Source organism: Orcinus orca, chromosome 4 (assembly GCF_937001465.1).
Source record: "Orcinus orca chromosome 4, mOrcOrc1.1, whole genome shotgun sequence".
Taxonomy (NCBI): Eukaryota; Metazoa; Chordata; class Mammalia; order Artiodactyla; family Delphinidae; genus Orcinus; species Orcinus orca.
In genome coordinates, this window is record NC_064562.1 from 48,677,622 (window position 1) to 48,705,604 (window position 27,983).

At 40.2% G+C, this 27,983-nt stretch overlaps 1 protein-coding gene across 4 annotated transcripts; it reads left to right on the top strand.

Annotated features, from left to right (window-relative positions):
- The first annotated feature begins 1,159 nt into the window (after positions 1–1,159).
- Positions 1,160–27,883, top strand: SDAD1 (SDA1 domain containing 1). 4 transcript variants are annotated; one of them, XM_004280190.3, is made up of 22 exons: positions 1,160–1,400; positions 3,666–3,770; positions 4,237–4,335; positions 6,323–6,433; positions 8,393–8,464; positions 8,553–8,653; positions 9,622–9,679; positions 10,211–10,285; positions 11,672–11,773; positions 13,005–13,074; positions 14,077–14,180; positions 15,820–15,877; positions 16,985–17,043; positions 17,655–17,731; positions 18,980–19,077; positions 19,184–19,260; positions 20,057–20,186; positions 21,671–21,765; positions 21,857–22,047; positions 22,155–22,239; positions 23,434–23,595; positions 25,419–26,320. In XM_004280190.3, the coding sequence occupies exons 1-22, from the start codon at positions 1,311–1,313 to the stop codon at positions 25,464–25,466; spliced, it is 2,067 nt and encodes a 688-aa protein (XP_004280238.1). In that variant the 5' UTR covers positions 1,160–1,310; the 3' UTR covers positions 25,467–26,320. The 4 variants fall into 4 exon arrangements, with proteins under 4 accessions (XP_004280238.1, XP_049565323.1, XP_049565322.1 ...); XM_049709366.1 differs by lacking the exon at positions 25,419–26,320 and adding an exon at positions 27,567–27,883 and having other exon boundaries at positions 1,178–1,400; XM_049709365.1 differs by lacking the exon at positions 25,419–26,320 and adding an exon at positions 27,521–27,883 and having other exon boundaries at positions 1,179–1,400.
- The last annotated feature ends 100 nt before the right edge of the window (positions 27,884–27,983 follow it).

Consider the following 27,983-nt stretch of genomic DNA (forward strand, 5'->3'; position numbering starts at 1 on the left):
CGGATAATTATAGTACCTATTTTAGAGGGCTCTTCTCAGGATTAAATACAAGTGAAGGGCTTGAAACAGAGTGAGTGATCAAGCGTCTCTTTATATTAACAACACTCTTTCATTAATTCATTCTCCACATATTTATTTTTGCACACCATGAAACTGTGGAAATTTATTCTCTTCAAATGACCAGGATCTGAATTTAAAACTCTGGCTGAACAGCACTTACAAAGGTTATAACAATAGTTGGCTTTTAAATACAAATTCATTTGCATTTTAAAACAACCAACATGACTACATTTTATTCAGTTCACACCCTTTTCCCTTGGTTACATTGGGTTGAAACAATTAAAAACAACACAAGAACAGCTATTTAAAATATACAAGAAGGGCTTCCCTGGTGGCTCAGTGGTTGAGAGTCCACCTGCTGATGCAGAAGACACGGGTTCATTCCCCGGTCTGGCAAGATTTCACTAAGCCGCACAGCAGCTAGGCCTGTGAGCCGTGGCCGCTGAGCCCACGTCCGGAGCTTGTGCTCCGCAATGGGAGAGGCCACAACAGTGAAAGGCCCACGTACTAAAAAAAACAATAAAATATACAAGAAAACTAATTTATGCCCCTCATTGACCTTTTTCTCCTTCTCCAAAATTGGATAGCGCTATCAACTCCCCAGGGATATTTTTAGCGTCTAACTTTAGGCTGTGAGTTTTTTTGTTTTTTGGTTTTTTTGCGGTACGCAGGCCTCTCACTGTTGTGGCCTCTCCCGTTGCGGAACACAGGCTCCGGATGCGCAGGCCCAGCGGCCACGGCTCACGGGCCCAGCAGCTCCGCGGCACGTGGGATCCTCCCGGACCGGGGCACGAATCCACGTCTCCTGCATCGGCAGGCGCACTCTCAACCACTGCGCCACCAGGGAAGCCCTAGGCTGTGGGTTTTTTAATAAAAACTATTAATTCTCATCTGTCTGTTTCATAAGAGTGTCAGGATGATGAAATAAACTAATGTGTGTGGAAAAAGTCTTTGCATTTCAGACTATTTCAGGAACGCTAGACAGTAGCAGCGGTTGATCGAGGAAAAAAGCAAAAACCTCGTAAAAACCACTATAGAGCATTTCGCCGTGAGAGTAAGTTTGACACTCTGAGGCTCCCGTAGTCCATTTCGCTTTAAGCGCCAAGATGGCGCCGCCGGCCGAACTACCCATGTGCTGTTTCCGGTCGTACTCGGAAGTACGACTCCCAGCCGTAGCTGGGACTATCGGCAATTGCCAGCGGTGTGGGTTTTCTTAAAACTGCTCGTCGCGGAGCCAGTCAGCAGCTAACATGTCTAGCAGAAACAATAACAAGCTGCCCAGCAACCTGCCGCAGTTACAGAATCTGATCAAGCGAGACCCGCCGGCTTACGTGGAGGAGGTAGGAATGCGGCGCGGTGAGGCTAGAAGCCGGGACGCGGCTGGTTGAGACAGTGGCTGGAGGGAGGCGTGGAGTGGAGCAGGGATCCTGGCTCGCCTCGTGTTCTGCTCTTAAGTTCAGGGGTTCCTCGAGAGGAGAAAGGGGGTTAAGGGAGAGACATGCCACAGGGTTCGTTCCCCCCCTTTTGAAATCTGCTGCCCGTCTGGGTTTTCTGCCTGCTCCATAGACCCTGCTGCCACAGAAACACCATTTAAAAGACCTCATTTTTGCTTTAGGGGTTATCTCCCGATCTCACCGAGGTCGAGAGACAAATGGTCCACCCCCAACCTCTGACTTCCAGACAGGTTTCTCAAGCCTTTTCTTTTCAGAAACCCCTAAATGGAATTAGTCTGTAACAGTGGATGAAACTTTTGTTTAGATTGTTTTCCACCGACGTCAGTTTCCGGGAGCCCGCGCTCTGTTCCATGGACTGTGTTGGGAAGGAGAGAGTATTCTTAAGTATAAGGGACAGACATAAGAGCTTAGTATTATCTAGTTAAAAAACAGGATTCAGTCTCATCGGAAGCTGGCATGACCTGGATGTGAGAATTTACCTCAGGAAAAGAGGAAGTTGAAAATTAGATTAGGTCCAGACCGTGAGGGGCTTTGTATACTGACCTCATACAAATTGTGAACATTAAAGGTGTTTGAGCTGAGAAATGACAAAATGAAAGTGATGATTTTGCTACATTATTTTGGCAAGTGCTTTCTTCAGACACCCATTTTTCTGATCGGCATTAAACAGGTATTTGCTTCAGTTACTTGTATGTGCAGATGGCTAACACAATTATTCATCTTTTGATTGCCCTTCTCGTTTCCCTCCTCCCCCAGATTTTCACATAGAAATATTTATGTGAATACATTTTAACAAATAGCAGTCTCAGTGGTTTAGGTCACCAGTAGAGAGAGACTTTCCAAAGATTAAGGGAGTGGAAACAAAGACTAAGGAACAAATACAAAAAGTTAAGTAATATAGGTGAGGCTTTGAGATGTGTAAAGCACTGTAAACCATTAGCCAAAGTAATAGCTGAGAGTCTGTACAGAGCTGTATTTAAAAGCAATGGTTTCAAAACTTAACTCCGTATCCCGGCCCAACTGTTGACCAATTGTGTAACTAGAGAGGGTTAACCACTTGAGCCTACGTGTATTTTAATTTGTGAGAAGGAGATAATACCTACAGAGGATTACTGTTTCATTCACTTAACAAATATTTATGCAAATTCACACATATTGTACCTCAATTTGGAGCTCACTGAACCAGTTAGGGCTGGTAATATAAAGAAATACTCATTCTTGGGACTTCCGTGGTGGTCCAGTGGTTAAGACTGCACGCTCCCGATGCTGGGGGCCTGGGTTCAATCCCTGGTCAGGGAACTAGATCCCGCAGGCCACAATGAAGCTCCCACGTGCTGCAACTAAGACCTGGAGCAGCCAAATTAAAAAAAAAAGAAAGAAAGAAATACTCATTCTCCTTCTGAGTGTCTCTCTCCCCCTCCCCTTCCCTTCCCCCTCTCCTCCTTTCTCCCTATCACTCTGTCTAACACATATACACATAGTTTAAAGCCGTGGCCTAGGCATGAGAGTAGCTGTAGGGTGTGGAACTGAGGCCTTGTGAGTTCCAACATTAGATTGTTGGGTTGTTGTTAGGATTAAACATAATTAAATGAAATAATGTACATGATGAGTTTGGCACGTAGCAAGTGCTGAATAAATGGAAGCTATTATTATTTCTGTGTGTCTGTTGCTTTTGCCTGTTAACACATCTTATCTAGAACTCCAGGATAAAATCATAATTATTATTTAAAAGAAGGGGAATTTTGACTGGAGAGCTTTGTGTACTTGAATTATAATTTACATTTTCTGACTCACATATTTCTGCAGATATTAGTGCTCTATATACATGGACAATATAGTAGGCGGTCATTTAGATAGTAAACGGCAGTAAAGAGCCAGATCTGAATTTTTGACTCTTGTTTCACTGTTCTTTATACCTTACTACCTAAATTTCTAATGATAAGGGAAAGGGTCTTTAGATTACCCAAAATGTGCGCAGATTTTTCAAAACTCATTTTGAAGAATTCTGATAAGGAAAACATAGTGTTTCTACATACCTTTGCCACATCTTTTTCTCAATGCCATTATCAAAGATTTCTAAGTAATTTTTAATTCTCTACTGAGAAAGTCTTATAATAGAAGGTGACCAATTTAAATTTTATTTTTCTACAGTTTCTACAGCAGTATAATCACTACAAATCCAATGTGGAGATTTTCAAATTACAACCAAATAAACCCAGCAAAGAACTGGCAGAGCTGGTGATGTTTATGGCACAGGTAAGAAGATAATTTTTGAGTAAAACGAAGACCAGTTGTTGCACACAGCTTGCAGAATATTTTTCACTTATACCCAACCTCATTCCATTCGGGAGCAGAAACTTAATTTAAAAAAGAAAATTAATTTTCCCTTTTTGCAGATTTTATTTCCTCCTTATGTTCAGTTAGAGGATTTCACTAGAGCTTTTCACAGAACCAACCGGAGCAAAAAAGCTTTCAAACTATTTGTTTTCTTCAAATTCATCATAAAAGCAGATTCTGAATCATGTCACATACTTTACTAAGACTAGAGGAAATATGAAAGGGGTCAGAGAGATTAGCATGTAGAAGAAAAATAGATGGTTTGGAGCCATCTACTTCTATGAAACATAGCCTTTTATTCTCCTTTTGCAGAACATCCTTAATATGTGCATATGAATTATAGGAGAGAAAGAATAACTTCAGAAGAGCCTTTGCTTTCTTACAGATTGGTCACTGTTACCCAGAACATTTAAGTAACTTTCCTCAAGAGCTGAAAGATCTTCTCTCCTACAACCATACTGTCTTGGATCCAGATCTCCGAATGGTAGGACCAGTAGTTCGATTGATAAATTGTGCTGTGTTCCCGTGTGCGTATAATATGTGTTTAAAGGAGAACAGCCTGTCATCTAAACATCTTTCTAAAATGTAAATCAGTGTGTCACCCGTACCTTAAAATCTTTCTGTGGCTTCTCATTTACACAGAATAAAACTCAAATTTATTAACTTAGCCTGTAAGTCCCTACATGATTTGCTTCCTTCCTGTGTTTTTGACCTCATTTCCTTTTCTGCTACACTCCTCTCTCTGATCTCTCAGTTCTACCAGTATGCTAACCCTGCCAAGATGCTCTTTTCCGTTTTTTGATTAGGTGATTCCTTCTAGTCATTCAAATCTCAAATGCATGAAGAACCCTAATTATAACCTATAGTTTTTATAAAGCTTAGTTTAGACATTTATCTATTAATTGGCCAGTTTGAGCATTTAAACATTGTTACCTTAGTGATTGACATTGGGTCCTGTCTGGGATCCCCTTTACCAGGCCAGTGCTCCCATTTCCCCCACCCGCAGGGAATGTTGGCTGCTAATGGCCCCCAGCTGCCCTTTCTCTGGAGCACTGTCTTCAGCTAAATGGGAGCCCTAGCACCTGGGAAGTGGCCCTCCCAGCCCACAGGTGGTATCTTACTAACCCAGAGGTTCAAAAGCCCAACCCTTCCCAAGGTCCAACTTTGTGTTGCAGTTTGTGCTCCAGGGCTTCTCTGTAATCAGACTAAAGCTAGTCTCCAGCCAAGGACACATCCTTGCCCAGCTTTTCTCTGCCCTATCCTGCTTCTTTTACTTCCCTTGTAGAAGAGAGCACACCCTGGACAGACCTCTGTAATAAATTGGGTTCTGCTTCTAGGGAACCCAACCAGAGGCATTTTCAAATTTTATATATCAGCTTTTCAAACACCTTTACAGCTGGTAGAACTTACACAAATATTATGATCTCAAAACCTACTAATATCCTTTACCAAAACTTATAAAAATGCTAAGTCTGTAGATTCAACTTTGTTTCTTATTCTTGCATTTTCCCAGGCTTTCTGTAATCCTTCAATTTTTATACTTCCCTAGGATTATCTTAATTTGATCAGGCCAAAAAAAAAAAGAATACCATCTCAGACAAGCCAAGGTTGGAGCCTCTGATTAACTCTCAGTTGGGACATGGGACCTGGCAGCACAGCCTAATAGGCTTCAAACTTGAACCATTACAGAAGACTTTTACTTAGGTCAAGACTTAGGTCAAGTCCTTGTGGGCCGTACAGATTTGAGATTTTGAGTGTGGAGACTTAGTGTCTTTCCAAGTAATTAGGTCTTCTTTAAGTTTTGTGTGCTAACAGTACCCAACCAGATTGGTCTGCAGGCATTATTAAATAACTAAATGTGTGTATATTTCTTTATAGTGTTTTATGATGATTAGTGGGTTTTTAAAAATAATTAGGACGTTGCTAGGAAGCAAGCGATTGAGTCTGTATAATTAGCATTCCTCTTTAGAGTGTACTTGTGAAAGTTGGTGGTAAGCAAGGGTGCTACAACTACCATTGGGCCGTTCTTACTACAAACTGTATTTCAAAAGAATGCCTTGTAAGGTCACAAATTCAGTTTGATTATCCCAATTTAGTGTGTTATGTTATTGTAACCCACCTTTCTTATCTCTGTGGAGTTACTGATCACTGCGTTTTTTTATGTTGACCCTTCCTTGACCTCCTGTGTAAAGGAGCCCTCCTGCAGTCACTATGTATCAATGATATTACCCTGTTTTATTTCCTTCCTATATGAGGTATACCTGTTGATATGCTTACTTGCTTGCCTGTCCCCTCTTCTGCTCCACCCCCAGTGTAAGCTCCATGAGGGCAGAGACTGACTGTTCTGTTCCCAATGCCTAGAATAATGCCTAGTTAGTAGAAGACATTAAGTGCTTTGGGGATATACTTGCTCCATTTTCTCATCCTAACTTTATCATTATCTTATAGTATGTTTCTTTTTCCTTCCTGAGACATTTTGCAAAGCTTTGATCTTGCTGAGAAATAAGAATCTCATCAATCCATCAAGTTTGCTAGAACTCTTCTTTGAACTTCTGCGTTGCCACGATAAGCTTCTTCGAAAGGTAAAGAGCAAAATCACTCCCCGCTCTGCTCCATATCTCATTCTTCCTTGCAGTGACATGAAACGTATAGCATTTGGAGTCTCTTGATGCTTCATACTATTGGATACAGCTAAGAATGATTTTGATAGGAAAAAAATTGACCGTTGTGTGCATGCAATAGAATGGTGATAGCTAACATTTATTGTTTACTTTTTGCTAGGTTACCATTTTCAGAGCATTTTACGTATTTGTTTACTCACAAAGTGCCATGAGATAGGGGTTATTGTTGTTGTTATTTTATAGATGAAAAGGCTGAGGCACAGAGAGAGAGAGTGATGTTCCCAGGGTCACACAGCTTCTGAGTGGTGAGGCAGGAACATAAACCCAGGGAACCTGGCTCCAGAACCCAAGCCCTTTTCCGCTATGCTGTACTGACCAGCTAAATCAGAGCATGGACTGGACACTCGTGGCTGTAACCACTCCCAACCTCTTCCCCCCAAAACTGACTTTTTTTGTTATTAATATTTCCCTGTGACTTCGTTTGCTTGTATAAGTAAGACCAGAAGTTGAAGATTTATGAAAGAATTTTAAGAAAGAGAAACTAAAGTTTACATACATTAACTTAAAAAAAAATTTTTTTCTTTTCAAAATATTAAGAGACTGCAACCATTTGATTTTAGCAATTGTACTTCTTGGACTAACTTGTGAGTAAAAGTGATCCAGGGGAGCATATTTTGGGTACCATTGATATTTGTAAAAATCCCAATATTGTCTTGCATGCAGTTAGGGGCTTGGACTTTCCTTTTTATTTTTTTAATTTATTTTTTTAAAGTTTATTTATTTTTGGTTGCATTGGGTCTTCGTTGCTGTGCAGGGCTTTCTCTAGTTGCGGCGAGCGGGGGCTACTCTTTGTTGTGGTGCTTGGGCTTCTCATTGCGGTGGCTTCTCTTGTTGGGGAGCATGGGCTCTAGGGCACACGGGCTTCAGTAGTTATGGCACACAGGCTCAGTAGTTGTGGCTTGCGGGCTCTAGAACGCAGGCTTACAAGTTGTGGCACACGGGCTTAGTTGCTCTGTGGCATGTGTGATTTTCCCAGACCAGGGCTCGAACCCATGTCCCCTGCATTGGCAGGCAGATTCTTAACCACTGCGCCACCAGGGAAGCCCCGACTTTCCTTTGTAAAAACAAAACAAAACAAAACAAAAAAAGCAAATGTATTGAGATGTAATTCACATACAATGCATCCATTTAATGTACAATTCAGGGGTTTTTAGTGTAGTCACAGAGTTTTGCAACCATCACCACAGTCAGTTTTAGAACACTTACAGCACCCCCAAAAGAAACCCCATTCCCTTTAGCAGTTACTTTCCATTTTCCCATCTGTCCCAGCCCTAGGCAACCACCAATGTACTTCTGGTCTCTATAGATTTGCCTACTCGGGATAGTTCGTGTAAATGGAATCATATAATATGTAATTGTTTTGTGACTGGCTTCTTTCACTTAGTGAAAGTGAAAATTAAGTGAAAACACTTAATGTTTTCAAAGTTCATTCATGTTGTAGCATATGTAAGTATTCATTACTTTTTGTTGCCAAATAGTATTTCATTGTCTGGTTATACCACATTTTGTTTATCCACTCATCAATTAATGGACATTTGGGTTGTTTTCACTTTCTGGCTGTTATGAATAATGCAGCTATGAATATTTGAACATTAGTTGGAAATTTATTTTCATTTGTTTTGGATATATAACTAGGAGTGGAAATGTCGGGTCATATAACTTCATATTTAACCTTTTGAGGGTAACTTTCATTTTGCTTTACCTGCTTCTTTTTGTTTGTTTTATTTGTTTTTGGTCTCTTTTGTGATAGAATGAAAAGTGGGCAAAATTAAATCCTCCAGTACATTTATATTTCTCTCCAAATTAGGCAAGGTTAGAAATGTTGGTTAATGTGTGTATGTTTTTGTTTCTTTTCCTCAGACTTTATATACTCATATTGTGACTGATATCAAGAATATAAATGCAAAACACAAGAACAATAAAGTGAATGTAGTAAGTACCCTTTTGTTTTCCATGTTTGCAGCATTGTATTACAGTATCGTGCAGTTTATTAAGTCTTCTTTCTCCCCTTTTTCTTCAGGTATTGCAGAATTTCATGTATACCATGCTAAGAGATAGCAATGCAACTGCAGCCAAGATATCTTTGGATGTGATGATTGAACTCTACAGAAGAAACATCTGGTAATATCTATGTACCTGTCTCTTTCGAAATAGTCTTTTATTCATTTGTAATTGCCACAGAACACATACACAAATATTTTTCTTGATTTTGAGCCCTTTAATATATCTCTGCCATAGATGAAGTTGGAAGTAAAAATATGGAGGCAATCCAAATGACTAATAACAATATTGACTACCATTTCTTGAGCACTTGCACTATGCCTTACCTCATTCAACCTTCAGAACAGTGTAATGTAGCTTGTTTGGGATTATTCCCACCTTATAGGTAATGAAACCCATAGGTTCATAAGTTTAAGTTTAGTAGCTAGTAAAAGGCAGAATTGAAATTCAAACCCGATCTGTCTGACTGAAATTCGGGCTCTTTCTACTCTGCCTCTCTGAAGATTTTCAAATCAATTTACCTTATATACTTAAATTATCATGTTTCATAAACTTTGGCTTGTTGGTACAGTGTCCCAACTCATGTCTTTTGCTTTTCTTATTCACTAATTTTTTTTAAAATATAAAAGTAACATTCGTTGCAGCAGAAGATTTGGAGAAGCTAGAAAGTTTTTTTTTTTAATTATTGATAGTCCCACCCCCTAGAGATAATCAGTTAATATTTTATGCTATTTCCTCCTGTCTTTTCTTTAATGTGAATTTTAAAGTATGGTTGGAATTTTGCTGTATTGTAGTTTTTTATTGGTTTTTTATTCCGCCCCCAGTTATCTTGAGTAGGTTTTATGTCATTAAAAATTCTTCAAAAAGTACATCTGAATGGCTGCATAATTTTCTGACACAGGACTGGGCTAAAATTGAGTTAAATGTTTGCCTGTAGTTGACTATTTAGCAACCCGTGACTTTTTGAAATATTACAAACTATGAATTTTAACATGTTAGAAATATTTATTTATTTTGTGCCATTGTCTGTGCTGTCAAATACAGTCGAATGAAAATTCACTTTAAAGCACTCAACTGTCTTCCCCCAGGAATGATGCCAAAACTGTCAATGTGATCACCACAGCATGTTTCTCTAAGGTCACCAAGGTGAGCACGTGTATGGCTGTGTGAAGGCACTGTCTGTGAGTAGCCCGCTTCTCCAGCTAGAAGGTGAAGGAGATGGGTATGCAAGGAAGAGGTGGTGTGCAGACGTGCTGCTTGTGCTTAGGCTGCTTCCCTGGTTTATCTGCGCTTTAGAGGAGTCACGCAAAATTATGAGTTTTGAAAATGCTTGGTATTAAACGATAGCCTTAGCGTTTATTTTGTTTTCCTCTGTAATTCTTGACTGCTCTTTTATTGGACTCAGGCACAGCTGAAAGAAATTTAAGGACATGTTTGACTTTCTGTTAGAGGGGCTATATCACTTTTCTTGTGGGGGCATGTAGAAGTTCCTGACTTTCTACTTGAAGGATAACAACTGTGTAGAGCCGGGCTAAGACAGATGAGCCCAAATCCTACCATTCTTTGTTTTTTTTTTTTCTTCAGATCCTGGTTCATATGCATGTGTAAAATATAGACAGAAGTATTTATTCTTTGTTGTAAGCTGGGATGAGTAATTGACTTTGAATTGGTCTTTAGATATTAGTTGCTGCTTTGACATTCTTCCTTGGAAAAGATGAAGAGGAGAAACAGGACAGTGACACAGAATCTGAGGTTAGTTTAACCATAGATACTTCTGAACTTTACAGTTTAGCAGATTTTATTATTGTTTTCAGTACAGATTTTAAAAGTTGGAAAGAAACTTAGATGCTACCTTTATCCTTTATTGAGTTCTGCCATGCTGAGATTTTATTTCTATTTAGAACTTGTCACTTACATTCAGAAAGATTGGTTAAGTAACTAATAAAACTTAGATTCATTCAACCTTGTTCTTAGTGCTAAAGCTATACCTATATCTCACTATATGAACTTAGAATAAAAATTACTGCCAATATATTTTTGAGGTAGAGTGTTGACATCATGGAAGTTTAGAGTGGAGAAAGGGAGAAGGGTAGTACAGGATCTTTAAAAGGAAGAAACAGGATTTATGATGTCATGAAATTTTCTTTATTAAAAAATATTTTTTATTAATATTAAAAAGAAACTCCCTTCCCATTTTAGCATTTTGGTAACAAGAATACTAGAATATGGGATAACACCTTTTGTTATTACTTTAGTAAATAATGTATGAACAATACATTATTCTTACTGTACAAAATTTCAGATACTACAGATAAAAGTTATCTTGATCCTTTCTTATTTCCACTTCCCAGTTCCTTCTTCATAGATAACCATTTCGTTTCCCATGTATTTCTGTGTGGATGTGTATACATATTGTCTTACGTGTGTGGTCTGTTTTTAAAACATATATAAATAATATATGTATTATTTTGCAACCTGCTTCCTTTGTGATGACATATACAGATGTACCAGTGCATTTAGATATTCTACTAGTACATATAGATCTACCTCATTCTTTTAACCTCCACAAAATATTTCAGAATATGGATGTACTATAGTTTAAGCATTTCCCTATTGATAAATATTTGTTTCCAGTTTCTTTTTTCAAATAAAAACTAAGTTGCATTCTGTCTGTATATTAATACTTCAATAAAAACTAAAAGCAAAATAAAAACAGAAGTCAGTGTTGCAGTGAAAATCTTTGTATGTACCTGTTCCTGCAGATGGGCAAATTTGTTTTTTATTGAATTTTTAAAGTTGTGTTTATTTATTTTTTTTTTTTTTGCGGTACGCGGGCCTCTCACTGCTGTGGCCTCTCCTGCCGCGGAGCACAGGCTCCGGACGCGCAGGCTCAGCGGCCATGGCTCACGGGCCCAGCCGCTCCGCGGCACGTGGGATCTTCCCGGCCCGAGGCACGAACCCGTGTCCCCTGCATCGGCAGGCGGACTCTCAACCACTGCGCCAGCAGGGAAGCCCTGTGTTTATTTTTAATAGCTGCATGCAAAGAATATAAGTACAAAGAAGTGATTGAAAGGGTTATTCCTTGCTTCTATGCAGATTTTCCTTGTTTATAGTTTTACAAAGTAGTTTATTCTTCAGGATGAAGGACCAACAGCAAGAGACCTGCTAGTGCAGTATGCCACAGGGAAGAAAAGCTCCAAAAACAAGAAAAAGTTGGAAAAGGCTATGAAAGTCCTCAAGGTGAGACTTGTACCTGAGAAATGAGATAGGAATCATTAGAATGCAGAATATGTGGTCTTTAGAAAAGCTTTAAGCATTTGGAGTAGAGAAAATAGCATTTTTGAAAGACTTAGAAATGTGTGATGACTTTTTAAGCACTAATTTTTTAGATGCTCTAGCAAGATCTAGCAAGATCTGTGGCTTGAATAAATTAATTTGATTAAATTCATTTGTTTTGACCACAATGTCTTCTCAGAAGAGTATGCAAATGAAGTACATTTTGTTTTGTAATAATTATTTGAAAGTCATTAATTTGGTCCTTGTGTGTTTTTTAATGTTCCTATTTCCAAATCTCTTTAAGTCTCACAGGTGCTAATAGCTAGAACATTTCCAAGGTTTAATCTTTTTTTTTTTTTTTTTTAATTTATTTTTGGCTGCATTGGGTCTTCATTGCTGTGCACAGGCTTTCTCTAGTTGCGGCGAGCGGGTGCTACTCTTCATTGCAGTGCGCAGGCTTCTCATTGCAGTGGCTTCTCTTGTTGTTTAGCACGGGCTCTGGGCACACAGGCTTCAATAGTTGTGGTGTGCGGGCTCAGTAGTTGTGGCACATGGGCTTAGTTGCTCTGAGGCATGTGGGATCTTCCCAGACCAGGGATGGAACCCGTGTCGCCTGCATTGGCAGGCGGATTCTTAACCGCTGCGCCACCAGGGAAGTCCCCAAGGTTTAATCTTAAAAACCACCTTTAGTTCTTCTAGTTGAAAGAAATGTTTTTGGAACCTTTTTCTTTTTATTTAGTGTGATGGGGACTTCCCTGGTAGTCCAGTGGTAAAGAATCTGCCTTCCAATGCAGGAGACCTGGGTTCAGTTGCTGGTTGGGGAACTAAGATCCCACATGCCACGAGGCAACTAAGTCTGCATGCCACAACTATTGAGCTTGCGTGCCTCAATGAGAGAGCCCATGTGCTGCAAACTACAGAGCCCACATGCTCTGGAGCCCATGCACCACAACTAGAGAGAGAAAACCCATGTGCCACAACTAGAGAGAAACCCGAGAAGACTGCATGCCTAAACAAAAGATCCAGTGTGCTGCAACTAAGACCCAACGCAACCAAAAAAAAAAATAAGGAAAATAAATAAATATAAATAGTGTAATGGACTGGATAACAGCCTTTAGCACATTAGCACATTTAATCCCAAGGACCTCTTCACTGTAATTCAGAATGTAAATGTTTTCCTCTCCCTTTCTTTCAGAAACAAAAGAAGAAGAAAAAACCAGAGGTGTTTAACTTTTCAGCTATTCACTTGATTCATGATCCCCAAGGTACTATAATTATGACCTCCCAGGTTCCTTGTTGGCTTTATCTGCCTATTTAGATTCCTACCTTCAAGGTTACCAGGGAATATAAAATCCTTGGCACTTAATAGACAATCAGTAAATGCTTAGTTGTTACCTATTGGTTGTAGCCTAGAGAATTCTGTTCCAAAGCAGTGATTCCCAGTCCACAGCAAAACAAGAAAAATATAGAGGAACAGCTCTCTTTGCAATTCATGTCTTTAATAACACAGTACTTGTACTATAAGACGTTGTGCTTGACCAAATGAAAAATTGACAATCTTTTATTAGTCCCTTTTTTTTCAACTGGTATGTGGAAACCAAAAGTTTGGGAAACCCTGTTCAGAACACTAGTTCTCAAACTAGAGTGCACATTGGAATCACTTGGGGAATTTATAAAACTATACTGGTATTTGGGTCCTGTTATTCCCAGGGACCGATTAGGTGATACGGGGTATGGCTGGGCAGTGGGGCTTTTAAACGCTCTCTGTATTTTAGTTTTAGTTTGCTGACGCTTCCTCTAGGTCAGTGTTTCTCGGACTTTAAGGCACATACTGATCACCTTGGGATCCTGTTAAAGTACAGATTCTGTCTGATTCAGTAGGTCTGGGGGTGGGGCCTGCAGTTCAGTATTTCTAACAAGCTATTAGGTGGACAGCTGCTGGTGGTCTGCCGACCACACTTTGAGAAGCAGGGCCCCAGAGAGCTATAAGTGGAGCATCTGTCAACAGTAACTCAAGATGTTGATGCTAAAAATCTTGGAAATCCTTAAGACTTAACTTTGGGCACCACTGAAGGTATATTTGCCCGTGTGTGAGTCTTTTCACCTTCGGTCATGCCGCTGTGTTTACTGTCCTGGTTCTGCAGAGTGATTTCAGGCACAGCCATACCAAAGTCAGTGATCAAACTACTGCTTTTCTCTACACCTGCTAGATTATGTTGTATAGACCATGGGCCCACAGTATACTTCTCTGATATTCTCCTTTGCAGATTTTGCAGAAAAACTACTGAAGCAGCTAGAGAGCTCTAAGGAGAGGTTTGAAGTGAAGATGATGCTCATGAACCTCATCTCCAGATTGGTGGGAATTCACGAGGTTTGAATTACATTATATTTCTCTTGAACATAATGGAATTTTGTTCCAAAAATTAGAAGTGGAATTTTTCTTGGTAAAAGGACGGTAAGGTAGAGCAGTGGCTTAATTTTACCCTCCCAAACCATTTAAGCCCATACAGTTTACAAAGGGATAAAATCTTTCACTCTGAAAATAGCTGTTTTTGTCACTTTGTTTTCTTATCACTTAGCATGGATGTTGAATTGTACATGTATTCAGTTTATGGACAGACTATTTTCTGTTTTTCTACTTTTTATTTTATTGTATCTATGTTTCACTTATACATTTTCCTGAGCCAACAGAGCCCACATATTTTTATCAACTGTTATTACATTTCACAGTTTACCCCTTCATAGCTTTCCTGACTTCCAGCCCACTCTAGCAGGAGGATCATGTTTGCAAAGCTGAATTCTCTGGTCATTCACTTTATATTAAATTAGACTGCAAGAGCTCCTTGGTGGTATAATGTATATATATTGTGTATACATATGGAAACCACACACATACTCAGACTAACTGCCATTGTAGAAAAGGAGGGATGCCCAGAAATTCAGCCCATGAAGAAATGACCATTGAGGTTGTTGTCTATAGTTTTGCTCTTATAACTAGTGCTGTTCTGATCATCACTGAATGTGTTGCTTTCTTCAAAAAAAAAAACAAGAAGTAAAACAGGCTCCTTCATTGAAAATCAAACAGTATAGACCTATATCAAGTTAAAAATGAACAAATGTACTTATTCCATTTCTTTAAGAAAAAGTTAACATTTTGGTGAATAAATTGCTTTTTCTACATGGGCTGCAGTTCTAAAGCAGGATTACCAGGTCAATTCTTGTTACATTTGTGCAATAATTTCAAGTCACAACTGAATCTGAGCTCAGTGGAAAAGCAGAAGTGATTCTTAATTCAAGCATAGTTTGATGGAAATGATACTGGAGTTTCACAGCTGGCTACAGTTGAACACTCATCTCTGTATTGAACCCAAGTCTTCCCTTTTACTTCTCTGGTCCTGGTTTTGCTCTGTGGCTAAAATAGAAAAAAATTTATTCTCACATGATGAACTTTGAAAAAGACTAGGCCATCTCCAGAGTTTCTCTTCTTGAAGTTAAAGATTACAATTGCTTTAATAACTGGATCCTTGTCTCCTTTATCTAGGTAGACTCCAGAGTGTTAGTGGTTTCTGTCTAAAATATGGAGCTCAGAGTAATTCCTCCAGTGTGGTTGGACTGGTATCCCATAACAAAACTAGACTGTGGGTTTTTTGGTGATCAGATTATACTAGGCACTATTCAGATTTGAGTTACTATTATCTTTGAAGACTAAAAAATTGGTTCTGCAATTTTTTTGAAAGAAAGTTGCTTTTTGACTGCCTTTTCACCCCCTGGTTTATTCTGTGTACACTTTCTTCTTCCTTGACATAATAGGATAGCAACAAGGCCTTCCTTTCTTTGGTTAATACAGCACATTGAATCATCCTGTAGCATGAATGCTTGTTGAGAAAAAAAGAAAGTAAAAAAATGATTCCCAGTTAGTTGAGCTTGGTGATATAATTGCATCATGGAGAAATGAAACTCCACAGCTCAGCTAGATATATATTAAAGTCAGTGCATTCTTCTTTCCACAGCTTTTTCTCTTCAACTTCTACCCCTTTGTGCAGAGGTTTCTGCAGCCCCACCAAAGAGGTAAGGCTTCCACTTGCCGTGTTCCTTTGGTGGCCTTGGGGTTAACCATCCAGAGTCTTTTGTTCTGGAATTAATACTAAAGACAAGAGTTAGGAGTGAAGGGTGTTCTGCTTCAGAGACAAGGAGAGAAACCTGTATGTTTTCTTTCCAGATTCTGCCATGAGGTAATTGTTCTCCTTATCAACTTTAAGAAACAATTATTTGAGGGGGGGAAAAACACCAAAACAAAATGTTCGTTTCTCAAAGCAAGTCTTTTTGTAATACTATAACTACTCATGTGAAAGATTCTAAAAAAGAATTTTGACTATTTATTGTAACTTCATTATAGATACCAGGGTTTAACTTACTGCTTTCATTGCCCTCATTTATATTCTTAATTAAAAGCAACATGAAAGCAGGAAGGAAGAGATGGTTGTTTTTGCCTTTGAACTTGAACCAAGGTAGGAAAGAAATGAACATTTATTGAACATTCAACATGAGCCAAGCACTGTGCTAGGTACTTTACATACAGTCATCTCATTTAATCCTCACTTCAATCCTGAGAGGTGTAGAAAGAAAGAAAAAAAGACCAAGATCACTCAGCAAATAGTGGCTGATTAGGCTTCACCTCACTTCTTTGTTTTGCCAGAGGCCTTGTTCTTTATCCATACTGCCCCTTTAAAGGGAGAGTGTGTGTATATATGTGTTTGTACTTATTCATTGATTGAGTGATTTCTAGTCTGAGCACTGCCTTAGACACCAGTGAACACAAAGTAACATCCTCACCTTCATAGAGCTTACATTCTAGAGGAAGATCCACAGAGTGCTGTGTGTAATATGTCCAGGTGACGGGAAGTGTTTTGAGGAAAAGAAGCAGGTGAGGACAGTAGGGAGTGCTGGGGTGGGTTCTGTCTAGATTATGTGGTCAGGAAATCACTTTGATAAGGCAGCAGTTAAGCAGGGCCAGGAGGAAGCGAGGCAGTGAGCTGTGCAGATGTCGGGGGTTGGGTGTTGGGGCAGAGGAAGCAGCAGTAGCATTACGGCCAGCGTGTGCTGGCCATGTTTGCCGTGGTCCTGAGGGCAGGGCAATAAACTGACTGTGGCCTTTCCCATCTCTGACCTTTTTAGAAGTAACGAAGATCCTTCTGTTTGCTGCACAGGCATCTCATCACTTAGTACCCCCAGAGGTGAGAACTCTTAAACTTCACTTCTGTCAGGATCTAGTGCATACGTAGCCCTGCCACTAAGTATATCATGGTGGCTTTTCCCACAGGGATTACCGTCCTCCCTGCCTTTTTGAAACTGAGTAGAAGACACACTAGCTCTTAAGGAGATACCCATAGAAGTTTACTCATAGAAGTAAAAACATTTTACTGTAGAAAGTAAAGTTTATTTTGGACAAGTTGTTGAGAATTCTGGTTTTGTTTAATTGCCAAATTTTATGCTGGGGAGGGCAAGAATATCAGTGAATTTACAGTGATTATTATTCAAAACTGATCATTTCTTTCTTTTATTCAAATAGTGTTGGAGGATCGTGGGTCAAAGCAATTTTTAATCCATGTTGAGAACTAATATTAAAGGCGAGCCACATTTAATCTGAGGATAGCTAAGAAGAAGGCTGAAACCCAGAGTGGAATGTTTTTCTCAGTCTTCCTCAGTCTTGATCCTTCCAACTCCCAAACCGAAGGTGGAGGGCTGTTTTTCCACTGTAATAGTTTATGGTCCCTTCATCGTCAAGCGTTTGAGTAGGTGTAGACGTTTTACCAGCACTCATATCCTTTCTCTCCCTCCCATTCAGATCATGCAGTCATTGCTCATGACTGTGGCCAACAATTTTGTAACCGACAAGAACTCTGGAGAGGTCATGACAGTAGGGTATGTAGAATGTGGCTGTAGGCAGTGGGTATGGTCGTAACGCACTGGGTTTGCTTTCCATTACCAGGATGTAAAATTTCATCTATAATGTGCTCTCTGCAAAAACAGTTTAAAGTACACTTCAGTCTTCTCAGCAGGCTTGCTATTTTTAATTTATTGGTCAGAATTTTGAGCCAGAGAAAAGATATTTGCCCTTCTAATCAACATTTTGTTTTTTAACTAGCTTTCCCTCTTTCAAATGAATGCTTGTGTGGCAATCTAAATGTTTTTCTTCTGTCTTCTACCCTGAATTCCTATCTTCCCTGGAACAAATGATTCGTTATGGAATCATTTTTTAATCCCAAGGCGGTTCAGTGGCCCTTTTGATTAATTCAAAAGCACTTAATGAGTGTGAGCACTAATTTAAGGACGACTCATCGGTCCTGATAACTAAGCAGTATGCTGAACAGCTGCTTTGTATCTCCCTTGGAAAATATTGCTGGGATAACAGCCCTAAAGACCTTTAACTTTTCCTTATTTGACCTAGTACTATCTCCCCTAGAGTTGGCGAATAGATGCTGCTATCATATACAGGCACACTTCCTTTTATTGCCCTTTGCTGTATTGCTCTTCACAGATACTGCGGTTTTTTTTTTACAAATTGAAGGTTTGTGGCAACTTTGTGTGGAGCAAGTCTATCGGTGACATTTTTGCAGCAGCATTGGCTCACTTCATGCCTCTGTGTAACATTTTGGTAATTCTCACAATATTTCAAACTCTCCACCAGCAAAAAGATTATGCCTCACTGAAGGCTCAGATGAAGGTTACATTTTTAGCAAGAAAGTATTTTTTAATTAAGTTACGTACTTTTTAAGACATAATGCTATTGTACACTTAATAGACTACAGTATAGTTAAACATAACTTTTGTATGTACTAGGAAACCAAAAGATATGTGTGACTCACTTTATTGCAGTGGTCTGGAACCAAACCTGCAATATCTCTGAGGTATGCCTGTATTTTACAGAGATGACACTGTTTCTTATTCTTCTAGTAGAGGAAATGGCAGTAAACTGTCTGGAATCAAAGCCGTCTGAGGCTCCCCACCCTCACACTCTACCATGCTGCAGTTTTAAAGACCTAAGACCTATAAAACCCAACTTACATTCCTTTTGATTTAGTCTTTTTAGAAAATATTCTTAGGTTGAACCACATGAAACTGCTGGGGGGGGGGTTTGTTTGTTTTAATTTATTTTTTTCCCTTTTTTAGAATCAATGCTATAAAAGAGATAACAGCTCGATGTCCTCTAGCCATGACTGAAGAACTTCTCCAAGACCTGGCTCAGTATAAAACACACAAAGATAAGAGTAAGTGGTGTGTTATTCTCAGTAGATCAAAGAGTACAGAGTAGTTCGTTTTTACCTCAATAGACTCTTTGCTCTGAAGTTTCTAATTAAAGGTATTATTTTCCAGATGTGATGATGTCTGCTAGAACTTTGATTCAGCTCTTCCGAACACTGAATCCTCAGATGTTACAAAAGAAATTCCGGGTAGGTGAAGCATACATATGTTGATCAAGGATTTGGTCTCAGAAAGTGAGGGTAATTTCCTACAATTTGAGTTTGAGTATTTCTGATGCTTCCATTAGGAGTATTGGTGATACATGTAGTTTTATTCTTTAAGCTCAGAATAAAATTGATTGAATACTTTTGCTTAACTGTTTTATAGTTGGTATATGCTGTTTGAGGTTGAATGACTCTTATAGACCTGTTAGACTGTTTGAAGTCAGTAACTGATGCCAGCATTGAACAGGCTGTTCCCTAACCAGATACTACCTCTTTCAAGTTGGGACAAAGAAAGATGCATGTATGTAACAGAAAGAGAGATCTCAGGACTTAATTGAAGTTTCCTGAGGTGGATCAGAAGAAAGCAAGAAGGGGCTTCCCTGGTGGCACAGTGGTTGAGAGTCCGCCTGCCGATGCAGGGGACACGGGTTCGTGCCCCGGTCCAGGAAGATCCCACATGCCACGGAGCGGCTGGGCCCATGAGCCATGGCCCCTGAGTCTGCGTGTCCGGACCCTGTGCTCCGCAATGGGAGAGGCCACAACAATGAGAGGCCCACGTATCGCAAAAAAAAAAAAAAAGAAGAAGAAAGCAAGAAAACAGTGGGCAAAGTTCTGGCTGGGGGATTTACTTTGACCCAAGACATTGGTGGACTGTTTTTGTCATTCGATTGCTTCCATTTTTTGTGATTCTCCCTCTCAATTCATAATCCTGGAGAATCCTTTTCATGAGTAATGTTTTGCAGTTTAAGCACCTCATTAAAAACTACTTCCTTTCCTTTAGGGTAAGCCTACAGAGGCCTCCATAGAAGCAAGAGTGCAAGAATATGGAGAACTAGATGCTAAAGATTACATTCCAGGAGCAGAAGTTCTGGAAGTTGAAAAAGAAGAAAAAAATGCTGAAGATGATGAAGGTTCATTTTTGTTTCACCATTATTCAGGACAAAATCACTCCTACTATATCTGTATTGATCTTGAAATCTTTATATTGTTTGGACATTCATTCAGCAGATGCTTCCTGGTAATGACTATGTGCCACGCTCTGTTACGGGCACTGAAGGTCAAATGGGCATGGTCCTGCTCTGAGAGAATTTACATTTTGGTGTAGGAAATGCCTTTTCATGTCCTTCAGATTGGCTGCCCCTTATCAAGGGCATGCTGTTTGACACTTAGGAAAGATAATGGGTTTCTTTTGTTGCCTAGAAAAAATAATGAAGATTAGTCTATAGCAATCCTCCTGTTGAAGGAGAATGCTTGTTGAACTGGTCAAAGAATGCCTGAGGAACTCCATTCTCATTGCCAGGGTTAGCATTTACTGCATTGGTTGCTAGGGTCCTTTCTTCTTCCTGTTCATCCCTTCATTATTTCAACAAAACTTTCGTAAGCATTAGCTGTGAGCCAGCCACTGTCAAAGCAAAGATGAATGATATGGTTCTTGTCCTTGAGGGTCTTTCATAAACAGCTAATAAATCATTAACAGGATTTATGATTGGAGTGGGGTATAAGGGCTGGAGAGAGGTCAGGTCCACCTCAGAGGTTCAACAAAGGCTTCAAGGAGATGGTGACCCATGAGCCGTATTGGGAATGATTAGTGAGCAATGGTAGTATAGTGGAGACTTTCCAGGCAAACTGTGAGCAAAGTACTGAAGGGTTTAGGAAACTATTAGAATGTAGGATACAAGGTGATGCACAGAAGGCGATGAGACTAGAGATAGAGGTGGGGCCTCACGTGAGTGGCTGTGTAGGCCATGCCTAAGAGCTGGGACACTGTCTTACAGAACATGGGCATCTGCTGAGAGACTGCAGGTATCCTTCATTCTGAAAGCTTACTGTGGCGGCTCCGTTAGGAACTCTGATACCTCTTTACTGAGGTGTCTACAAGCTTCTTATACAACCAAAAGTTTCTACCTTGGTTCTCTGAATGACTTGTTTCTAACTAATTTCTCAAACGTATAAATGTGCTTAGACAAGTTAAATAACTTGTATGTGGCCACTGTAAATGTACAAGTACAGTTCTGATGGACATGGCTAGTTTGGTGGAAAGAATGTAGGCTCTAGAGTCATATATGATTTTCCTAATTTCAGTGTAGGCTGCATTTCTAGCAGTGTGGCCTGGGGCAGGTTACTTAACTCTGGACTCTATTCCTCTTTTGTTGAGTCACGAGGGTTAGAGAAAGATTGTAAAGTTTTGGCTCATGGTGGATAATTGATCAGTGGTTATTCTCCGTTCCTTGACTTAATTAAATTGATGTGGTTTATTTAACAGTAATATTGCTCAGTTCTTGGTGAGCATCTGTTTGAGGTTCATTACCTAAGTTTTCTTTTGCTTGATTTATCTCAGGGTACCATGAACACTCAACATAAAGTGGGTGCTAATGGGGTGCTCTTTTTCACACAGATGAGTGGGAAAACACGAGTCTCAGTGACGAGGCAGTTTCTGATGGCGAATGGGTTGACGTGCACCATTCTTCCGATGAAGAACAGAAAGAAATCGTGAGTCCTAAAATGTCCTTTTCTCAGTGTTGAGGGGCTACGCCCTCACTGGAGCTAATAGCCGTTTAAGCCTGTGTTGTGTCCTTTCAAGTCTGAGAAGCTGAACAGCATGCCCTTGGAGGAGCGGAAAGCCAAAGCCGTGGCCGTCAGCACTAGCCGAGTGTTAAGTCAGGAAGACTTCCAGAAAATCCGAATGGCCCAAATGAGGAAAGAACTCGACGCTGCCCCTGGGAAAGCCCAAAAGAGGAAATACGTCGAAATAGACAGTGATGAGGAGCCCAGGTAAGACAGTGTGTACACCAGGTCTTCAGTCAGCTCACGTGATTATGAAAGTATTAGGAAAAGGAATTCCATCCTTGTTACATATTACATTTTTTCCTTCACCCCAGGGGTGAGTTACTTTCTCTTCGGGACATTGAACGCCTTCATAAAAAGCCAAAGTCTGACAAGGAGACAAGACTAGCAACTGCAATGGTGAGTGAGGCATGTCATTGCCTAGTTGTCTAAACAGAAAGCAGATAAAGTGAAATATGACTCAGAACTTGTATAGGCACAGAACTGCAGGGGTTTTTTGGCTGCATTGGGTCTTCGTTGCTGCCTGCAGGCTTTCTCTAGTTGCGGCGAGCGGGGGCTACTCTGCGTTGAGATGCGTGGGCTTCCCATTGCGGTGGCTTCTCTTGTTGTGGAGCGCGGGCTTTAGCAGTTGCGGTGCGTGGGCTCAGTAGTTGTAGCTCGCGGGCTCTAGAGCACAGGCTCAGAAGTTGTGTGGCGCAGCACCTTAGTTGCTCCGCAGCATGTGGGATCTTCCCGGACCAGGGATTGAACCCGTGTCCCCTGCGTTGGCAGGCGGATTCTTAACCACTGCGCCACCAGGGAAGTCCCTGCAGTATTTTATTTTAATGTTTTAAATAAAAGTATAATTAACATAGAATAAAAGGCACAGATAAGAGGTGTTCAGTTAGATGAGTTTTAACAACTTGATAGCTTGATAGCCACATATGTAACCACCGTCTAAGACAAGCTGTAGAGCACAGAAAGGCACAGTTGTATGTTCACGGTCTCAGGGAGGCTCAGTACATTTACCAGAGCTATGAAAAAAGCAGGGGAATGTTTGTCATTAAAGAAAAGCCAGAGACGGTTAGAGCTCCCTCAGGCAAGTCCTGTGGCTGTTTGCGACTGCAGCCTGCCTACCTTTCCAGCTTCATTTTCTCTACCTTGACTTGTTTCAGACGCCATTCCAAATGGGCTCCACATTACCCTCTATTCCATTTGTACTGACACTTGTTTAGATAAGTTTGAAAACCCATGTTCTTTCTCCACCGCAACTTTGCATATACTGTTCCTACCTGAAATGCTCTACTCTTCCCTCCTTCCCTCCTTTCCTCACCAGGAAGGCCTTCATCCTGCAAAAAACAGCTCACAGGGTCTCCCTCTCTCCTAGGCTCCTCTGGCCTCTAAGAAACCTTTTCTTCCACTGAGCTCCCCTTGCCCAGTTACAACACATCATGGTCATTTCTTCCCCTGGACTGAACTGAGTCTCTGGGGAGCAGTGACTGTGTGTTCCCTCCACCTTAGTGTCCTTGGCGTCCAGCGGAGCTGGCACAGAGGAGACGTGTGTGTTGATGAGATAACTCCTGCAGTGGTATTTTTGTGTGTGTGTGCTGATAGGCTGGAAAAACAGACCGAAAAGAATTTGTGAGGAGAAAAACCAAAATGAATCCATTTTCCAGTTCCACGAATAAGGAGAAGAAAAAACAGAAGAACTTCATGATGATGCGGTATAGTCATAACGTCCGGTCAAAAAATAAGCGTTCCTTCCGAGAAAAGCAGGTGAGCTCAACTTGAAGCTTGACTGGGTAGAGTGATATTGTTGTTCTAAGACTTCTCTACATTTGAGTGGAGTTGTGCCTTCTAAAACCTTGTATTATGTGTGTCTTAGGATTAATGGGGTGCATTATTGGAGGGCATGGAGAGGTGGAAAGCGGTCAGGGCTTGTAAATCCTAGACCTGACTTTGTTGAGATTCAGCTGTGTGACCAAAGGGAGGCGATTTTCCTCCTCTGTAAATAAAGGAGTTTAAACTAGATGAGCTCCGAGGTCCATTCCTATGCTAAAATTCTCTTGACATTGCATCTGTGAAATATATCGAAATTAACTGAATAATAATTTTTGAGTGTTTATTATATGGTACTTTTTTCCAAAAAGCAATAATTATATGTGGTAATATCTCAGTAACAGTTTCAGGAAAGCAGTACAAACTAACAGTTCTGTTGTTGGCATGATCCTTTCTCTGTGTACCCTTCTGCAAAGCCATTATGTTTACAGACCTTTGGAATTGTGTTTTATCCATTTTCAGTCTTTGATGGGTAGTCCTGTGCTGCTCTGTTGGCTTGCTTATTTCATAATTCATTGTAGTAAAACAAATTTATGTTTTTATATCCTCCTCTACTGCCAATGTACCAGAGCGTATATCTAAATGTACTAGGAAGAATCTCTAGGAAGTCAGGTCAAGGGAAAAATAGTGCCACATTCTGAACCAGCGTTCCTAAATTGCAAGCCAAGGATGAGCCTGCCAGGCCTGCATGTGACAGCCAGCTCTCCAGGGCAGGGCTCCATAGGTGTGGGAACCAAGTCAGCATGACTAACTCTGTTTATTTAATCATTCTAGTTCTAAGCTCTTCAACAATGTTATGTAAGTAATAAAGTGGCAGTAATTTTGATTAGAATTTGTTGAAAGTTTAGGTGAAAGGAAAGGTGCCATTAAATAGTCTGAATTTTGCCAGTTCAATTTAAATGCATGGTTGAATTGATTAAATTCATTAGTTTATCCTTCCCCTGCCCTTTATAAGATTTTTGGGTCGAGGAAGTAATGACCATCCAGTTGGCAGGCCTTGCTTCGTTTTGAGGTTTTTGTGACCTTGCTACATGTTATCTAGGGGTGTTCTCCCAGCCCCTACTTCCTCTATTTTTTAGCATGCTTTTTTTTTGGCATGATAGAGAAGCCTTGCTTTGTTCCTGTCAGTACCTCTTTCAGTATAAAATACTTCTCTCAAAGATTGAAGAATTTTGTAAGAGGAAGTTAGTTCACTGGATATGTGCTATAGTTCACGTGAACAATATGAACAGGTACTGTGATTAAACCGACTTTACAAATGAGAAAATAAGACATAGATAGCTGAATCTGAGAAATACCTTCTTAGCCACGCAAATTAGGTTAAAATGAACTGGTTGATTTTTTTTTTTCTACCATAAGCGTCCCAGTTACTCTGCATATCTACAACGACATACCAAGACCCAGATCTGAGCTAAAGGCAAGGAGTCAGTAACTTAAAGTCATAAAATTCAAAAAGCTTGATTAGAGCCAGGCAACTTCCACCCCAAAAAATGCTTTAAAGTTTCTAGGACTCAGAGAGTGGTGGTTGCTTGGGAATTAATGGAATCACATCCATCACACACTTAAGATGTATACATTGACCTTGGTTATCTTCTTTTTATAATTTGGGTTTAGTCTTAATAATCTTTTATTTAATATTCTGTTGTTTTCTTTTGGGAACTGTAAGCCTTTATAAGGACATTCATAGGTTTGCTGTGAACATTGGTCCTGTGGTCTTTTTCTGTAGATCATATTTACATTTTTTTTTTTTTATCTTCTAGCTGGCGTTACGAGATGCTCTCTTGAAAAAGAGAAAAAGAATGAAGTAACTTCCAAGCAAGTTTTCCATTCCAGGGAGAATGCTAAATTCGTGTCATTACTCTGAAAACTAGTACATTTAGAATGTTTACATTAAAAAGTCCAAAAGCACTATATTGTGAAAACCAGTACTGTGAAAAACAGTAAACTTGGTAGCTTCTGGTGTTCTTATTTTAGAGATGGGTAGGGGTGGGAATGTTTGAAATGTAAACAGTAATGGTGTTGTAAAATCATTTTCATTTAGTGTTCATGCAAAAAAATATATATATAGAGAGAGAGAGAGTGTGCCTATTAATTGTCACTGAAGATATAAAATTGAATGAGCCACAACTCCTCGCTCAAGGTATTTATAGCCTATTTGTAGGATGGGGCGAGGGGCAAGTATGTGTCTGTGTATTTACAGTGTTGTATAAATAGTTCTCTAGTAGAGATAGGTTCATGCTTCTATGGGGTCACAGAGGCCTTATGGACTAACTCTGCAGGGGATGGGAGTTATACATTCTCTTAAAACAGGACAATGTTACAAGAGTAAGAGGATCTTACTTGTAAATAGGCTTACCTGCTGAAAACAGGTCCCTGCTGTACAGATTTGGGGTAGACAATATAGCTTTTTTAGTCCATCCATCCAAAAGATGTAATTTTTTTTTTAATGCCAGACACTGGCTTTTTGGTTAAAACCTTGCTTTTTACATTGCCTTATGTATAAATAGTAATCTTGGAGTGGCCTCAGTTCATCATTTGGGCTGCTCATTCTTCCATAGAGGAAAAAGAAATTAGATTGGTTTCCTCAGCCTTCCTTCACCCTGTAATATTTTCATCCCACCGTTTGCCATGTCTCACTCAATCAAAGGTTTCTAATGTCAAATAGGTACTTTGTGCTGAGTGGTGTGTGTTGTCTCCCTTCACTAGGTGTGCTTGAGTAGATTTCAGGGGTCACTGCACGAGAGCCGTGGTCAGCTGTTTGCAAGTTGTTGCGTTTGGAAATAGTTTGGTGCCCTTTGTCTCAGATTTCTTAGGTAGTGTGGTAGTTGGGGAAATTGCTTCAAGCTAGAGGAAAAGGCAATTTTCTGCCCACTCAGAAGCTTCTAAAACCACTTTTCTTACTCCTTTTCCAGCGTCTTCTGTTCACTTTCTCAGTTTATTTGAATGAAACTTTGTGACTTTTCCTAAGACGCCCCATACCACTGGGGATTAGTTATGAAGACCTTGCGGTTTACTGATTAAATTGCACTGGCCTAGTGAGAGGAGCCCTCGGTCAGCCCCCAGCAGCTTCAGCGATTCACAGGAAGTGTCCGATGCACGTTTGAACATTTCAGACCTGAAACTCCTCTCTTCTCTCTTTGCATTTTTGAACTGGGTGTCTCCTTATGTGTGTAGCTCCAGAGAGAAGTAAATAAAATTCAAAATGGCCAGCTACCTAGGGTCTGTAGCTTGGCTGTGTGGATTGTGATGATGCCTGGAACTTCCATCCTTCCCCTAGACTTTCCCACCCCGCTTAGCTGCCAAGAGCCCAGGCCGTTCTGTGTTCTGACTTCTGTTCTTCTGCTACTCTTAACTGAGGTTTATATGGAAGCTAGGTATCTGGCTTTAAAAGCTATAGCCTTAACTTCTACTTCCTTAATCCTGTAGTAGGTTCCTTTTATTATTTTATAAGTCTTCTCTTGAGAATATTTTCTGTTTACTCTAAATTTGGAGGTCAGATCCTCACAAGCATGCTGCCAGCAAAGGCAGAGTAACCTTCAGGGTGACTTATACATTGAAGAAGTCACCAGGGTTTGAACTTCAGCTTTTTAGTCTCAAATTTTTGTCAACACTGAGAATGGGTCCATTTCAGGGATGAATTCACATTGTCCAAACTCATAATATATATAAAGTAATGTGTAAATCTAGAATACTGATATATATGTGATCTTACCAAGTTCTTCTAGAAAATAAGCTCCACAGAAGGCAGACTTCGATGCTGTTTGATGCTAGTTCAGTGCCCAGTATGTAGGTGCTCAACAAATATTTGAATACCTGATATAACTCCTGTCTGTCTTCTCTCTGTAAATAAAATACCACCTAGGGCTTCCCTGGTGGCGCAGTGGTTAAGAATCCGCCTGCCAATGCAGGAGACACAGGTTCGAGCCCTGGTCCGGGAAGATCCCACATGCCACGGAGCAACTAAGCCCGTGCACCACAACTACTGAGCCTGAGCTCTGGAGCCCGCGAGCCACAACTACTGAGCCCGTGTGCCGAAACTACTGAAGCCCGCACCTAAAGCCCATGCTCTGCAACAAGAGAAGCCACCACAATGAGAAACCCGTGCACCACAACGAAGACTAGCCCCTGCTCACCACAACTAGAGAAAGCCTGCGCGCAGCAACGAAGACACAACGAAGACCCAACGCGGCCAAAAATATAAATAAATAAAATACCACCTACCTCATTGATTGTTTTGAGAATTTTGACAACTAACATTTATAAGCACTTAGCATGGTATTTGCCACAAAGAAAGCATTCAGTAAATTTCTCATCAAAGATTAGAT

Coding starts and splice junctions, on each gene's coding strand:
- SDAD1 (XM_049709365.1), top strand. CDS start 1,311: ATGTCTAGCAGAAACAATAACAAGCTGCCCAGCAACCTGCCGCAGTTA. Junction 3,771..4,236: donor TGGTGATGTTTATGGCACAG/GTAAGAAGATAA, acceptor GCTTTCTTACAG/ATTGGTCACTGTTACCCAGA. Junction 19,261..20,056: donor TGTTACAAAAGAAATTCCGG/GTAGGTGAAGCA, acceptor CCTTTCCTTTAG/GGTAAGCCTACAGAGGCCTC.